This window comes from Pimephales promelas, chromosome 19, assembly GCF_988280905.1.
Source record: "Pimephales promelas chromosome 19, fPimPro1.hap1.1, whole genome shotgun sequence".
Taxonomy (NCBI): Eukaryota; Metazoa; Chordata; class Actinopteri; order Cypriniformes; family Leuciscidae; genus Pimephales; species Pimephales promelas.
The window spans coordinates 20,151,316-20,166,376 of NC_142787.1; the positions used below are offsets into that span (position 1 = coordinate 20,151,316).

Here is a 15,061-nt window from a genome sequence, read left to right on the forward strand (position 1 = left end):
TACACAACTGTGTTCAGAACAAGGATATTTTTTTTATAAATGGCAGCTTGGGGCAAGTTGTCACACGTGTTTTGAATCAATATTTTTTATTCATAAATATGTCCTCAGTGGTGTTCAAATACCTCTACCAATTATTTGGCTTATCCTCGTAAACAAAGAATTCATTTCTATATACATGGGACGGATAGGTCCACTGAGGCTTCCATAGTTCCCGCATCTTGAAAAACTATAATAGCAGAGAGGGACAAAAAGTACTAGGCCAACGTGTTTCCACAACATATTATCATTCAGATTCAGATCCATTGAAAGCAGCCGAAATGGGATAGCTTTTTCCTGGTGGATAGCGCTAATGCAAGAGAAAGATTTCAAAAGACACGCTGAAGTCCTGCTTTCTTCTCGACAGGTAAGTCAATGTTACAGTCTTAATTACAAGCTTTTTTTTCACTGTTTGGTTGTGTACTTTATTTTATAGACAGATGAAACTGACTGGGCATCATTTTGACTGGAGAGGTCCAGCAGAGCAGCAGCCTGTTAATGAACACAACAGATTGTCCCAAAAGGAGATAAAGGCATGAAAGCCTTCAACAACATCAAGGAACAACCATGACAAATGCCTGTAAGCCATCATTTTCAAAAAGAAACAAATCAATATAACACACCTCTATTTATTAATGTAGACTAAACAGGCTCTGTGGAGAATTCGCAAAGATCAGACTCCAGAGATCAGAAGAACTGTTGCTATAAAAGTGGGTGCTATAAAGGAAGTATCAATACTGGATTTCTTCCAACAAATTACACCCTGAAAACCATCAATATGAACCTGACCGCCCATCTTCTGGACCTCATGCTGAAGGCTTCCAACCTCTCTCGCTGGCAGTTCATCCAGGAATACTCCATTCCTCCGTTGGTTGCTGTGCCCAGACTCCCTAGGGCCCTGCTTCCGGTTTTTGGCCTGCTCTACATGCTCATCTTTGGGTTTGCGGTGGTGGGTAACGGGGCGGTGCTGGTTCTCTTATGTCGCAGGAAGGCTCTGCAATCTCCCAGCACCTTTTTTATTTGCTCTCTGGCACTCAGTGACCTTCTGATATCCATAGTGTGTGTTCCTGCCACACTGTTGCAGCACTTCTTCACCAACTGGTTGGCAGGTAGAATTATTTCTTGTTCACGCTTGGCAGAAATCTTAGTTTCTGTTGTGTTCATGATGTTTCATAACTGTGCGTATATCCACGTGGCCACCTCATTTTTCCTTCATTATGTTTTTTTTTTCAGTCTCAGTTTTATAAAGTGAAAGCTTTGAAAATGTAAGTATATAGCCTATTGCTGAAATAGAGTGTTACATACTCTTAGTTAACAGTACACGAGTAAAGACCCTGATAAAAGGATATCAGGGTAATAGGGTAATTAATGGCAATCAATACATAAACTCAAAGTACAAAGTGTAAAGGTTTTATGTGTTTCTAGACATTCTTGTTCATTCATAACAATTCAAAAAGGTTTTTGCTACACTTCAATACATGGGCACTGAATAAAAGATGCGCTTGAATCATGAATTTAGTGATTAATTACCCTTGAAACACAAAAATGAGCACTAAGGTTTTTTTTTTTTAAGAGACAAACTGTGTTTAAAAATTTCTAGGCACCTCAAGGTATCATCAGAATTCATATACTTTTCCATCTCTGAAGAGGGTTTCTGATGTTATTAGTAATTCACTACAAAAAACTATTTACTGATTTACTTATGTTCTGCCAAATCAGTGAAAAATGAAAAATGCCTCCTTGTTTTTTCAACCATACAATGCATGTCAAAAAGCTCCAATGTTGTTTTAGACCCCATTTACTTTAATTGCATGCGCAAAAATAGTTGAAATTCAGGTTTGGATTTTTTTTAGCCATCAAAATTGTGCTAATGGCTGAATTGTGTTAATTCACAGCCCTCCTAAAAGTACGATGTCTGCAATGGAGCTGTCATCCATAAATGAGTTGTTGTGACCAGAAACAGCCTCACTAAGACTAGAAAGCCACTGTTGTGTTTAAACATCTGCATGTTATGTGCACTTGACATTTATCTGTATTTGTGGTATGGTTTTTCAACACTTTAATTACGTACAACAAGTACTCTCACATTAGAGTTACAAGTAGCCATTGCCTTATTGTTAAGATGGAAGGTCACCATTGATTAACCGAGATCAATGGAACATGCAGTTGAATTGTAAATGAGCTCTTTACCGAAGTTCTTGGAATCCTATTAGTTGCAGCAGCCCATATTTCTATAACAACAACGTTTGTGTAAACAACAAATGTTAATGTGGTTGTGTTGTTGTAGAAACAGTGTTCAAATATACTTTTTAGTGTTTTTGAAAAAAGTATCTTATGCTCACCAAGGCCGTATTTATTTGATTTCTTTGACAGCAAAAACTGTATTATTGTTACTGAAAATATAAATATAGATTATTACTGCATATTACAATCTAAAACACCAGCTTTCTATTTTAATTTATTTATGTGATGGATAAGCAGCATTTTCAGCATTATTACTTTAGCCTTCAATGTCACATGATCCTTCAGAAATTATTCCAATATGCTGATTTGATGCTCAAGAAACATTTCTTAATATTATCAGTTTAAAACACTGATTTAGCAGGATTTGTTGATTAATAGAAAACTATTTATTTTTATTCTTTTATTTAAAAGTATATATTTGTCAGATTTGATCAATCTAATGTGCCCTTTCTGAATAAAAGTATAATCTTTCTTTAAAAAAAAAAACAACTTACTGATCACAATGGGATACAATGCATAGATATACAGCTTTATGATTTTTATTTATAAAATCTAATATTTGATGCATTAAAGCAAACAAGTTTTTTTTTTTTTTTTTTGCAGTTCTGGACATTATTTCATCATAATACATGGCTACTTTCGATTGGCCGCCAATAAAAAAAAAAAAAAAAGCTGCCAGATGGGGACAATATCTACAAGCAGGGCCTACCAACCAGCCAGCCAAAATTTTAACACTTGACATAAACCAAAACAAACATTAAATAAACATAACTTCAATTAACAGTAAGACCAAGCTATGGCTGCCATTTGCTTTACAAATCAGACATAGTTTGCAGTTTGCATTGCATGTGCCATTAGCATCCGTCATGTTATATTTTAGATTCTGTCATTCGCAAGGGTTATTGACCTTTTAATCTAATGGCACAGCACAATGAAGGACAGTCATGATCAGCATGAAGTGAGTTGGAAAATAAGGGTTATAGAAAGCTGGATTAAGACTGCTCCACAAATCCATGGCAACACAAACCCAATCTGTGATATAATAATTTTGAGGATCATTGTGTCAGAAAAGAACATGCATGTGGTCCTGTGCTCTATTGCCTTCTGTCCTCATCATTGTCCATAAAGACCATACATTTACTGCCCACACATTTCCTTCTGTTAGTTAGCCATTCTCCGAAAGTCTTAGTATCCTATGCCTTATTGTTAAGTATCCGTTGTGTACATCTGGAATTATTTAGTTCATTAGCCTGTTCTCTCACTCAATTTCTGTCTCACTGATTCATTTGCTGTTCCTAAAACATTTTTTTTCATCTACAGGAGATTTTCTCTGCAAGCTAATACCATTCCTACAAGTGACAGCTATAGCGACCAGCATGCTTACCATGACGTGTATTGCTGTAGAGCGTTTCCAGGGAATCCTTTATCCTCTTCATGTCTGCAACAACTACTTTCTCTGTCATGCCTTCAAGATGCTGGGTGAGTTATGGAGAGAAAGAAATGAAAGATTTTTGGTGGTTAGTGGTTATTAACATTTACATTAGCAGCCAGACTTAAAATTTGTTAATGCATTTAAAGGTAGTTCACCCCAAAATGAAAGTTATTTCATTAATTACTCACCCTCATGTCATTCCAAACATGTAAGACTTCTGTTCATCTGCGGAACACAAATGATTATAATTTTGATGAAATCAGAGAGAGAACTGGAACGTTGACGCTTCAAAAAGTTCATGAAGAGATCGTGCAACTAATCCATATGAATTGAGTGGTTTAGTCAAAATTTTCTGAAAAGACTTGAATGGTTTGAACAGATTGAATTTAGGTTGCTATGCTGTACAAATATAGCATACATGTAGCATCTATATATTTGGGGAAGAAGGACAGTTTCTGAAAACACTACGCTGCACTGCTAAGGCTAATGCTATCCAAGTATTTGAAGGTTGAGCATGTAATCTCATTGGCTACTGAAACAGCAGTAACCAATAAGCTTTGACCTATAGATAACGATTTGATTGCAAGCAAGTTAACTTAAGTACATATCAGCCTGCACCATCTCGAGTTTCACGAAAGAACTTTGTATAAAGGAGTCCTCTTAACCCTTAAATGCATGAATGTTTTGCCAATCATTATTCCATATCCGGGTCTTTAGCGACCCAAATCTATAACAGAAAGAAACAAAAGAACAGGCACTCAGTCAAGTCTTCAATGAGGAGAAGGATACAGTTAAAAGCCCTTTATTAAATGTGGCATAATCAAAGTACATGAGTCAACATGTTTTGACAAACAAGTGGTCTTCTTCAGGGCAAAGCACTCTGGTTTCTCTAGCTATTCAATAAATGAAAACATAATACTTACATTTAAATGTGAATTTGCCGTCCACCACCGAATTCTTGGCCGCCTATTTTTTGTAATAAAAATGCTGTCGTCACCAACACAATGACTTATGGGGAGGAATAGGCCCCTTAGGATCTATTTATCGCTGCATTCCAATCCACTTTTAACTTGCCTAAGCACTTCCCCTCGGGGGAATCCCTGCCACCGATTTGAAGTGCGTTCCACTTCGTGAAGTGGACGAGGAACAGGTACTTGTTCCCTCGATTTTGACTGAGGGAGAGAGTCTACTTCATGGCGGTGTCCAAAACCGCTCAGTTGTTCACTCATTAACTAATCCTTAAATAATGTATGGCATTTGAGTGCACTATGGCCCAGTCCCAATATCTGCTCTTGCGCCCTTGTGCCCCTCAATGCAAGTTCTTGCTAAGGGGTGCAAGACCTTAGGTTTTCCCGATCCTCTAATAGGTCATAAGGGCACTTAATGCACCCCTTTTAATGCACGTTTTTCTCACTTCCGTCTTCCGTGTAGGCTTAATTTTTCAGATTAGAATGTTGCCGCTTGGAACGAATGGAATGATATTGATCTTTCAGAATTCGGACACCACTGCAAAATGGCCAACACCCTGTATAGTGCACTATATAGTGGATAGGGATCGATTTCAGACACAGCTCATATGTACACTTCAGGCAGCTCCATATACCACAATGCAACAATTGTGACGTCGTCCAATCACCACCACCACAAACAACTCTGATATATTAATTATATATATATATATATATATATATATAGTTTTTTTTTTTTTTTTAAACAACCCAAACACAACTACAGTACATACATTTGGATGCTGCATTAAACAAATTCTTATAGGGGATTTTTTTTTTTTTTTTTTTTTTTTTATAAATCAACTCCATGGCTGATTCCAAGTGATAAGGGTCTTAGGACATTCCTGTTCAGCCAATTAGAGTTTCCACCAGGTAGTGGGCACTCATGCAAGGTAAGCAATGACATACATCCGAGTGAACAAGACGGAGGGAAGTTAGCTAGTGAAGGGCATGATAATTTTGGACTGGAACGCAGCCTGAGTATTCTCTCTTTCATGGGGAAATGAAGGGTGCATTTGGTGTCGCTTTTGAATCAGGGAAGCCTTCGTCGCGCCGCTGTGACACAGTCGGCCTTCAAATACGGCCTTCGGAGGATGGAGTCTTAACATTGGGACACAGCTATTGTATCAGACATTGTCCACTTGTGGAATAAAGGTGAATTGCACTTATTCAGTGATCAAATATTCAATGACTGTTGTTCAAAAAAAAAAAATGTATACTTACTAGAGTTGAGCCGGATACTCGGCTGAAACGAGTATCCGGTACGGATAAAGCACTTTTGTCGAGTACGAATATTATACGAGTAATACGAGTCAATATCTGTGCTCGGATAAAAAAAAAAAAGTTATGTTGAGATTAAGGCTGAGCGATATATCAATATAAAAATATATATATATATTTTTAAATGTGATATGTAATTAAACCATATTGCATACCGATATAGGCTATTCAGGTTTGCGCTGTGATCCTTGCTCCAAGCAAGCTGCTGAGTGCTGATCCAGAGCTCTCTGCACTGCTCCCCGCGCCCCAGCCACTCCTTTTCCACTTTGCGTGCTTGATTAAAGCATGTTATGTTATGAAATAAAGTCTTTCACCTCAGCAAAACGGACTTTCTGTCCTGTCACCCGTTATACTGTAACGTTAGTCGTAGCGCACACTCAATTGCACGCGCAAATGCGGCTGCGCGCGCTGGATCGCCTCTGTATAAAGTGCAAAAGAAACTATACGAGCATGCAACACCGTTACGTTGTAAATTACACGAAATAAAAGCAATGCAGTTATGATTTTCATTCTATTCACCAGAGCAGTTTCCATGTTTCATAAACAGTTCTTGTTAGTATTGTGTATTCACTATTCACCATAGTAACTGTCGTTTCTATATTAACCCCTTAATGCCCCTATTTTTCTTTGTGTTATTTTTTATATTTTTTTAATGACTGTAATGGCTCATACCAACGTTGTATTAACAAAATAAATAAACCAATTAATAAATCACAATTAAAATTCCAAGGGAATAATCTGCAATGAAGATTTTTGTCATAGCTAATCATGCAGCCCTAAGGTGAAGAAACCTGTTTATTATTTATTCATTTGGTTTGGCAAATGTTCAAGTTTCAATAAAACTATACTTGTGACATGTCATATTTGGCTTTGACTGAACATTTGCTCTCACTTTGCAGAAAAAATATCGGGATATATTTTGTATATCGAAATTCAGCCTAAATATATCGGGATATGACTTTTGGTCCATATCACCCAGCCGTAGTTGAGATGAATACTCTTGTTCATTACATTTTACTTCATAATTGCAGCCACATGTGTTGTATTCATTGTTGCAAAACTTGTTTTGTAGTTCGTTTGTTATCGTGATCAAAACCATTGATCTGAAGCTCAATGCTGTCATGTAAATAGTTTTATTTCTTATCAGCAAAAAATAAAGCAATTTCAGATCAACCCATATCAATTGCATGCTTAAAATAACATACCGGTTAAAGCCCCGCCCATTTCAAGACTACCCGACCCACTTCCGGGTTTAGGCCCCGCCCAGTCCGAGTACAGATACAGATACAGATAATTCATATGGTTAACAGATACAGATACAGATAATGCTGTACTCGCTCATCCCTAATACTTACACTGTTACAAACCTTAGGTCATTAGCGGCCATATACATTTTTCATAAAGAATTAATGGGAAAACAGGCATTCTTTTTTCTTTTTCTTGTTATATTGTTTATTATGAACTGATTTAGAAATACTAAGAAGGTTAATGACTAATAAAAAAAAAAAACGTCCCGGGTCACTAAAGACCCAAGGTATGCTTTTAAAGGTTAAAAAAATATACAATATATATTTTAATGTATAAACACCCGTTTACAATGTGTGGGAAAAAAACAACAACTTATTTTTGTTTCACATATTATAATGTAGTACAAATAATATACCCAATAATATACTAAAAATATTATGTCCTACAAAATTAGCATTTTCATTCTTTTAAATACTAGTACTGTCAGAAAAAAAAAAACACAATTAATTTCACAATGTCTGACCTGTTTTTTGCAAAGCAGACTGAAAAATAATATTTTCAAATTTAGTTTCGGATTTCTTGCGGTTTCCAGACCTCAGTTTGAAAACCCTGAACAAGACAATACTGACATTTAAAATTCTAGAAAACAACAAATATTATGTCTTTTCCCTCATATACAGTGGCCGTGTGGTTGGTTGCCCTGGCAATTGCAGCTCCCTTGTGGTTTGTCCAGAAAGTGGAGGTAAATGTGCGACCTTAAAAAAAAAATACTACATTCACATGTCATTTCTAGAACAATCCCTATCATCACCACTACAGAGACCACTGTTTGTAGAGTAAATAGGCCATTTACACTTTGCTGCTGGACATTATGTCACCGACAAAACTCAAGTCATTAACAATTAGAGACAAGCAACACAGTGAACTGGGACAGAAACATCAGTATTCATCTTATATAGTAGAATCAGCTGAATCTATCTGAGGGAAGAAACAAATGTTCTAGTTTTCAGTGAATTTATTAAATGGTTTGTAATTATTAAACCAGAAGATGATATGAAAGAAATAGTAAAAAAAAAAGCTGCTGATAGTTTAAATATGATCAGATCAATAGCCACTTGATTCAGCAATTATTAGGCACGGCAGCGGCCGCTAGAAACAATAGATGCATCAACAATAGGTTCAAATTAGATTCTTGCTGTGCTAGCCTAGAAGAGACCATTGAGGGCTTCAAATGCAATGTTCATGTGTTTTCATTGAGATAGTAATGCCTTCCACATATTGGGTCTTTGCTTTATGTTTATCGTTCTCGATTATGCATCTTTCATGTTATCTATAAGCTCTTATTTTTCAAAGACGTCTTGCATGAATCACTCCAATCAAATGGTCATTGATGTCACGCTGTTTAACCAGAAGATAAACTCCATGAGTAGGATCAAAAGCTCACTTTACTCATTAGAAATGCCTGTCAGTCAGTAAATCAGACCCTTATAGCTGACTTTTTTTTTTAGAAACATGATAGAAGAATGAAGGGGTCACATAATGAATTTCCTCTATCCAGGTGAAATATGACTTCCTGTTTGATGTCCACTACACGTGTTGTTTGGAAGTCTGGCCAAGCCAGCAGCAGAGGAGAGCCTACACTACCTGCCTGTCCGTGCTAGTGTTCCTGGTACCCTTGGCGACCATGGCCATCCTGTACTGGAAGATCATGCGAGAGCTTTGGGGCAAACACAAAGTGCATGATGTTATGTTTCAAACACTCCCGGGATCTGAAATCAACAAGATTACAAGGTTAGTCTTAAAGAGAGTACTCCAAAAATGCTTGGTTAAAAAAACATAATATGCCTATTTTTGGCAAAACGACACTTGATCAAAAATAAAGGTAGCGCAAATGCGCCATCTAGTGGATGGGCTGGAAGTGATAGCGCACGAGAAATGCGCGTGATACAAACAGCTGCATTTATTCTCCACACAGTCCACAGCAAGACTATTCAAGAGGTCGCGGTGTAGTGTTTGTGTTGAACATTAACTGTACGTCCTAATGAGAAAAGTGAGTTTTATTTATCCGTTACTGGTTTAGGGTCGATTATATATGTGAATATCTAGAAATACTTCAGTATTTGGGTCATAAATCCACTCGAGAGCCGTGCAGTTGGCAAAGAATGAACGTCACCTTAGTATGCTTATGCATGTTGTTTGTATTTGTGTATTTTGCTATATACAATGTTAAAGGAGTAGTTCACTTTAAAACAAAAAAACAAAAAAAACTTTTGCTGATAATTTACTCACCATCATGTCATCGAAGATGTCCATGTCATTCTTTCTTCAAGGGTTAGTTCACCTAAAAATGAAAATTCTGTCAGTATTTACTCATTTGGAAGAATGTTTTAATCAAACAGATCTCAATATCTTTGCTATGCTCAGGGGTGAGCATAGCAAAAACACTGAAGACCTTTTAGCAAGGCACCGAACCCCCAATCACTCTTTCCAGGCGCAATGGCAAAAATGGCTGGGTGTGTGTCCAGGGTTTGCAGTCTAATATGTTTGTGTTCACTACTCACTTCTCCTAATGTGTGCACTAACTTGGAATGGGTTAAATACATGTTTACATGTCTCTTTGCCTTTTGTAATGATTGAATATATGTGCCGTTTAATTATACGCTGCTTTTTAGAGGCCCAATGAGCAGATGCTTCCATTTCAAGCATTGTGTAGCTTCTAGATTGTTGCTCTTGGATCAGATGATCTTGGTAGACTGGTACTTGAAATGCTGTTTGATTGACACCCTGTATTTAATGACATGTGTGTAACAATAGAAATGCCTTTCATTCTCAGGAGGAAGAAGCGTGCAATAAGAATGATGGCCACCGTGGTGCTGCTCTTTGCTTCCTGCTGGGCACCTTTCCATCTGGTCTCCCTCCTCCTTGACTATGGTAACACAACATGTCTTGTACCCTTCCCTCCTGCTTACTGTTGTCAATCTTCCTGTTTTTTCTGCCTCTCACACAGGTAATGCAACATAATAATAATTTTACATTTTTGTCTGTCAACCAGCTGCTGTCTTTCCTGTCATAAAACATTCAGATTCTCTTCTTCTTTTACTCTCCCCTCAAAACATATGAGGGTCAACAGATCATTCCTCTGAACCATCGGCAAACAATTTACAATTTTTTTAATCCATTGTCTCACACTTAACACTATCAACTATTGTGAGTTTGGTTTAGTAGCTATCAGTGACTCTATACAAAGATTGTTATTTTACAAACATCTGACAACAAAATATTTCATACTACATAAAACAATGCATTAACAAAATCTGCAAAAATGTCTAGCAACATTTTATGTGCCTAATTTATTCTATGATGATGCTTATTAAAATCAGTAAATGAATAATTAATAAAAGTCTTTCGTTATTGTAATTCTTGTTTAAAAGTTATAATTTAAACCAAATGTAAAGTATTTTTGGTGAAGTACATACATTTTTACATTAATTCAAATGTAAAACAGAGGTTACGTCAGTAACAGAGTATGTTTTGCTTTTTTAGTTGAGAATTGTGTCTTGTAAACAGCCCCTTAGTCTTTTATACAGTATACATAAATGTCCTTTCCTGGTTTAATATTTTAACCATTATCCTTACCATTATCGTCTGAAGTGCTTTTGTTGCAGAAACACGTGAACCATGGAAAGGACCATATTGTGCACGACAATGGAGTGCACGATGTGGAAGGAGTCCATTGTCATGTGCACAACATGGTTCTTTCCATGGTTCACGTGTTTCTGCAACAAAAGCACTGAAGACGATTTAACCAGTTCTTCCATTTCCAGTAAAATGACTTTCAAAAGCATTTGTCTGAGACATATTGTGTGTTTAGCCTCTCCTGTTTGGAAATGCAGGTTTAAATGTAACAGTAAAAAAGAATATGCGACACTAACAAGTTTGCATCACCAATCACACTTTCTACAGTGTACATTGTTACAGTGACTGATATGTTAATTGTCAATATTCTCCTTTTTCTTTTAAAAAGATTTTCAGTGAGAAATGTATAAAGTTATAGTTCACCCAAAAATAACAATTCTGTCATCATTTACTCACCCTCAGGTTGCTCCAATCCTGTAAACATTTCTTCGTACTGTTGAACACAAAGGAAGATATTATGAAGAATGTTGGAAAATGATCAGTTCTGGTGCATCATTGACTTCATAGTATATATTTTTTTTCCAACTATGGAAGTCAATGCTGGCCCAAAGTGGCCTGGAATTCCATCTAAATTGAATTTAAAAATGGCAGACGAAATGAATTCAAGAAACATTCAAGAAAAAAAACACCACGGTACTGCTTGGGGACTTACAATGTTCTACTGTGGCTTTGATTGGAACTATGTGTACACCAGGGCTGTGCACACCAAGGACGATAGCTATAAAGTTTTAATAATCGTTCTAATTCTATGAGATTAAGGAAGTTCTCAACACAACTAAAACGATAACGACACAGAGGAAAGATAACATTGGAATCATTTTTAGACCAATTTTTTTTTCTAGTCGATGAACAATACGAACATTGACAGCCAATCAGAATCAATTCAACTTGAACAAGTGACCATTTAAATCGACAGAAGACATATCTGCGGTGTGCGCTTATAATAAACAGAACTTTATCATGCATTGGTGTGAATTCTATATAGTTATCTTTATTGTGATTGCTTTTGATGTCATTTGGTCTTAACTGCCAATATTGTGCCAAAAACATGTTGTATTTTTGAATGTTATATCACACTCGCAATTGTGATGATTACAACTAACAATTTAGTTGACACTAAACATATTTTCCATATATCTGTGACGCTCATATTTTGCATCTCAAGCTTGCTAAAAAAAAAAAAATTTTAATCACAAACATGTTTTTAAACAAAAACAAGTCAAACCCCTAAAAGTCAATCCTGATATTATTTTTCATGGATAGTCAAATCCTGAAATTCAAAATTTTATGAAATTAGTTTTCTTGATTTGTGGGTAAATTGTCTTACAGCTTTATAATTTACCTTGCGTGTCTGTTCTCGAAACACAGGTCAGCTGGACCTTGATCTTGACTCTGAGTTTCTCCTGGTCAGTGTGGTTCAGATCCTGGGATTCAGCAACTCGGTGTGTAACCCATTGGTTTATGCCGCCCTCAACACCACCTTCAAGAGGGACCTACTAGCTCTGCTCACCCGAGGATGGAGCTTCGGCGGAAGAGTTTGCAGCTGTAGCGTGTGTTCCTGTTGGTCCTGGATGAGTCACAAACGAGTGGGCATATCAACAGTGGAGTCACTCGAACCCAGGCGGGTCCTGGAGACAACATCTAGACAAAGAGAGATCAGGTCATGGAGTAAACCTGCATGGGAAGCTGAACCAGAGAGGCCTGTGTCTAACATGTTTCCCCCCATGAATCTTCTTAGTGCCATCAGATCCAAAAAGACCTCCAGTAGTATGATACTTAGCGTCATTGACCCTCCACACACAGACAGCACGTCTAGTTCTGACCAGCCTCTCACAGTGATACTGGGAAAGTGAACTTTTGAGAGTTTTAAACCATCTCAAATTCACAACTATAGTATTTTTGCTCTCGGAATGTCTCCCACAGCTAATGATGTGGATTCAACAACCCGCAGGTCCCAGTTTTCAGACATTTGAGAGATGTTTTTGCGTTTGGAGCTCTGTTAATACTACACGACAAAGATTGGAGTGAGTCACCAATGAATCAAATTGAGATGTTTTTGAAGTGCTTCCAGTTTTTGAGCTTCTGAAGAACAGCTACAGTACATCATTAGTTTCGGTTCATTCTGAGAAGATCATTTATTTGTGCACCTTTCCTAAACTATGGTTATTATTTTCTTGCTGGAGTGGATTATTTGTAGAACAATGTCTTTTAATGTCAGTTTGTGGAGAGAAACACATGACTTTTGTCTGAAGTCATTCTACAAAACAATGTTCAATTTTTTTTTTTTTTTTTTAAATGTAATACTGCTTTTTTTACATCTCTGCTTAGCTCTTCCCTGCTATTTCAGGTGTCACCCTGAATCCTGCCTGTGCTCAGCATTCTTAGCTAAGAGAGTGTCTGTGTGTCTTTGCAGCTGTGAATATTTGCTAGGGATAAAGTAGAGTCCTTACCTGTTTTTGAGTTTATGGTGTGCTGAATGCTTGCTTAGCCATTCTGTTTGAGGACCGTCTGACAGGTCGTGCATCGCTGGCTCCGGTGGTCATAAGTCATAAAATTGTGTTGCCGCAGGACAGTTTCATTGATTGGAACATGTTTGACATGACCAAGAAGATTTGAAAGGACCACTATAAAAATAGAGTAAAATAGTGTAATAAAAATATAGTAAGGCACCACTATTTATAAAAGGCAGACACACACACACAAACATTTTATGGGGACTTTTATAAACATAATAATTTTAAACTATATAAACTTTATATTCGATCCCCTGCAGAAAATATTCAGTATTTTTACAATTTAGAATGATTTTCACAGATGAAAAAAAAAAGAGTTGATGCACATGGATAAAAAAAAAATTAGCCCATGTGTAAAATGAAATACTCTGCTGTATCTTTAATGCCATTGGCCTAATTTTCTGCTAGAGGTCCTGGACATCTTGTCCAGATACATGGATTCGATCAACTACAAACAGATAAAAAATGAAAACCTGACAGCCTGTGTTAGAAATAGGCTATTAAAATATGCCATGTTTGGATCATCCAACAGAACAGTGATCCAAAAACAAACTTCAAAACAAAAATGGGTCACTGAGCACAAAACCAAGAATTTGCAATGGCCCTCCTAGTCTCAGAACTCAAGAGAAGAAGCGCCAACATGGATCTGAGAATTCTGTATGGAGGAATGGTTCCAATGTGTTTTGAAGAAAAACATTTTACACACACACACACACACACACACACACATGTATATATATTTACACATACATACACTATATATATATATATATATATATATATATATATACACAATATATATATATATATATATATATATATATATATAAACAATTAATATTGATAATTAATAACAATACAAACATTGACATTAAAGGCATTTTAAATATGAATTATCCATCCAATTAAAATCAAAACTCAGACTGAAATGTAACCCACCGCATGTTAACAAATTAATAAAAATTCAATTCACTTTTCTTTCTTTCTTGAACTTCTGATGGATGAACTTGCCATGGAAAGTTTTTGGTATTTTTTTTTTTTTTATTGTTTTAAAACAAAAACATTCTACAAACAACTTTGCAACAGCAAACATTTGACATTCACAAACGAGCAAACAATTGTCTAAGGGGAAAAAAGCAGATACAAAACTTCTACTCGTAGAGAGATATTGTGGAAAATAAAGTGTAGAAAGAGCGAGCACTGAGGCATGCATCTACTGTATGTTAGAGGCATCAAGGCACAAACAATGTGGCTTCAATATAACACTAAAAACATGTATAAAAACCTCAGAAAACAGACAAAGATGGCATGAGCTGCTCGAGCTCCTGCACTTACATCTGAACAGACACTCAATGTTAAATTCAGTGCAAAAAGATAAAAGATGTGAGAAAAAAACAAACAAATAGTTAAGATGTGAAAAAAGGTCCCTTGAAATTGATGCAGGTTTTCTCTTGCTATTCAACTCTACGTCAATAGGTGGCAGTGCCTGCACTGTATGTTAGCTCTACAATTTCAAAATTAAATGGGGAAGCTCAATTGGGATGGGGAGCCATTTTGTCCTGACCTGATTTCAGCTTTCCATCAAATATATCCATCCTATTTCA

At 36.5% G+C, this 15,061-nt stretch overlaps 1 protein-coding gene and 1 long non-coding RNA gene across 2 annotated transcripts; one reads left to right on the plus strand and one right to left on the minus strand.

Annotated features, from left to right (window-relative positions):
* Window positions 1-297: 297 nt before the first annotated feature.
* LOC120490896 (pyroglutamylated RF-amide peptide receptor) lies at window positions 298-14,157 on the plus strand. The gene is made up of 6 exons (XM_089123759.1): window positions 298-1,145; window positions 3,601-3,759; window positions 7,929-7,990; window positions 8,807-9,039; window positions 10,082-10,179; window positions 12,313-14,157. Exons 1-6 carry the CDS (start codon window positions 815-817, stop codon window positions 12,795-12,797), a joined length of 1,368 nt encoding a protein of 455 aa, XP_088979885.1. The 5' UTR covers window positions 298-814; the 3' UTR covers window positions 12,798-14,157.
* Window positions 8,892-12,369, minus strand: LOC148970796 (uncharacterized). The gene is made up of 4 exons (XR_016147736.1): window positions 12,287-12,369; window positions 11,341-11,377; window positions 9,538-9,589; window positions 8,892-9,017 (listed from the first exon to the last, which is right to left on the minus strand). It is a non-coding gene; the product is annotated as an uncharacterized LOC148970796 (long non-coding RNA).
* Window positions 14,158-15,061: the final 904 nt, after the last annotated feature.

What these genes read in the sequence shown, in the direction of transcription:
- LOC120490896 (XM_089123759.1), top strand. Translation starts at nt 815, where the DNA reads ATGAACCTGACCGCCCATCTTCTGGACCTCATGCTGAAGGCTTCCAAC. An exon ending in TCATGCCTTCAAGATGCTGG is followed by an intron (nt 3,760 to 7,928) that starts GTGAGTTATGGA and finishes CCTCATATACAG; the next exon opens with TGGCCGTGTGGTTGGTTGCC. An exon ending in GGTTTGTCCAGAAAGTGGAG is followed by an intron (nt 7,991 to 8,806) that starts GTAAATGTGCGA and finishes TCCTCTATCCAG; the next exon opens with GTGAAATATGACTTCCTGTT.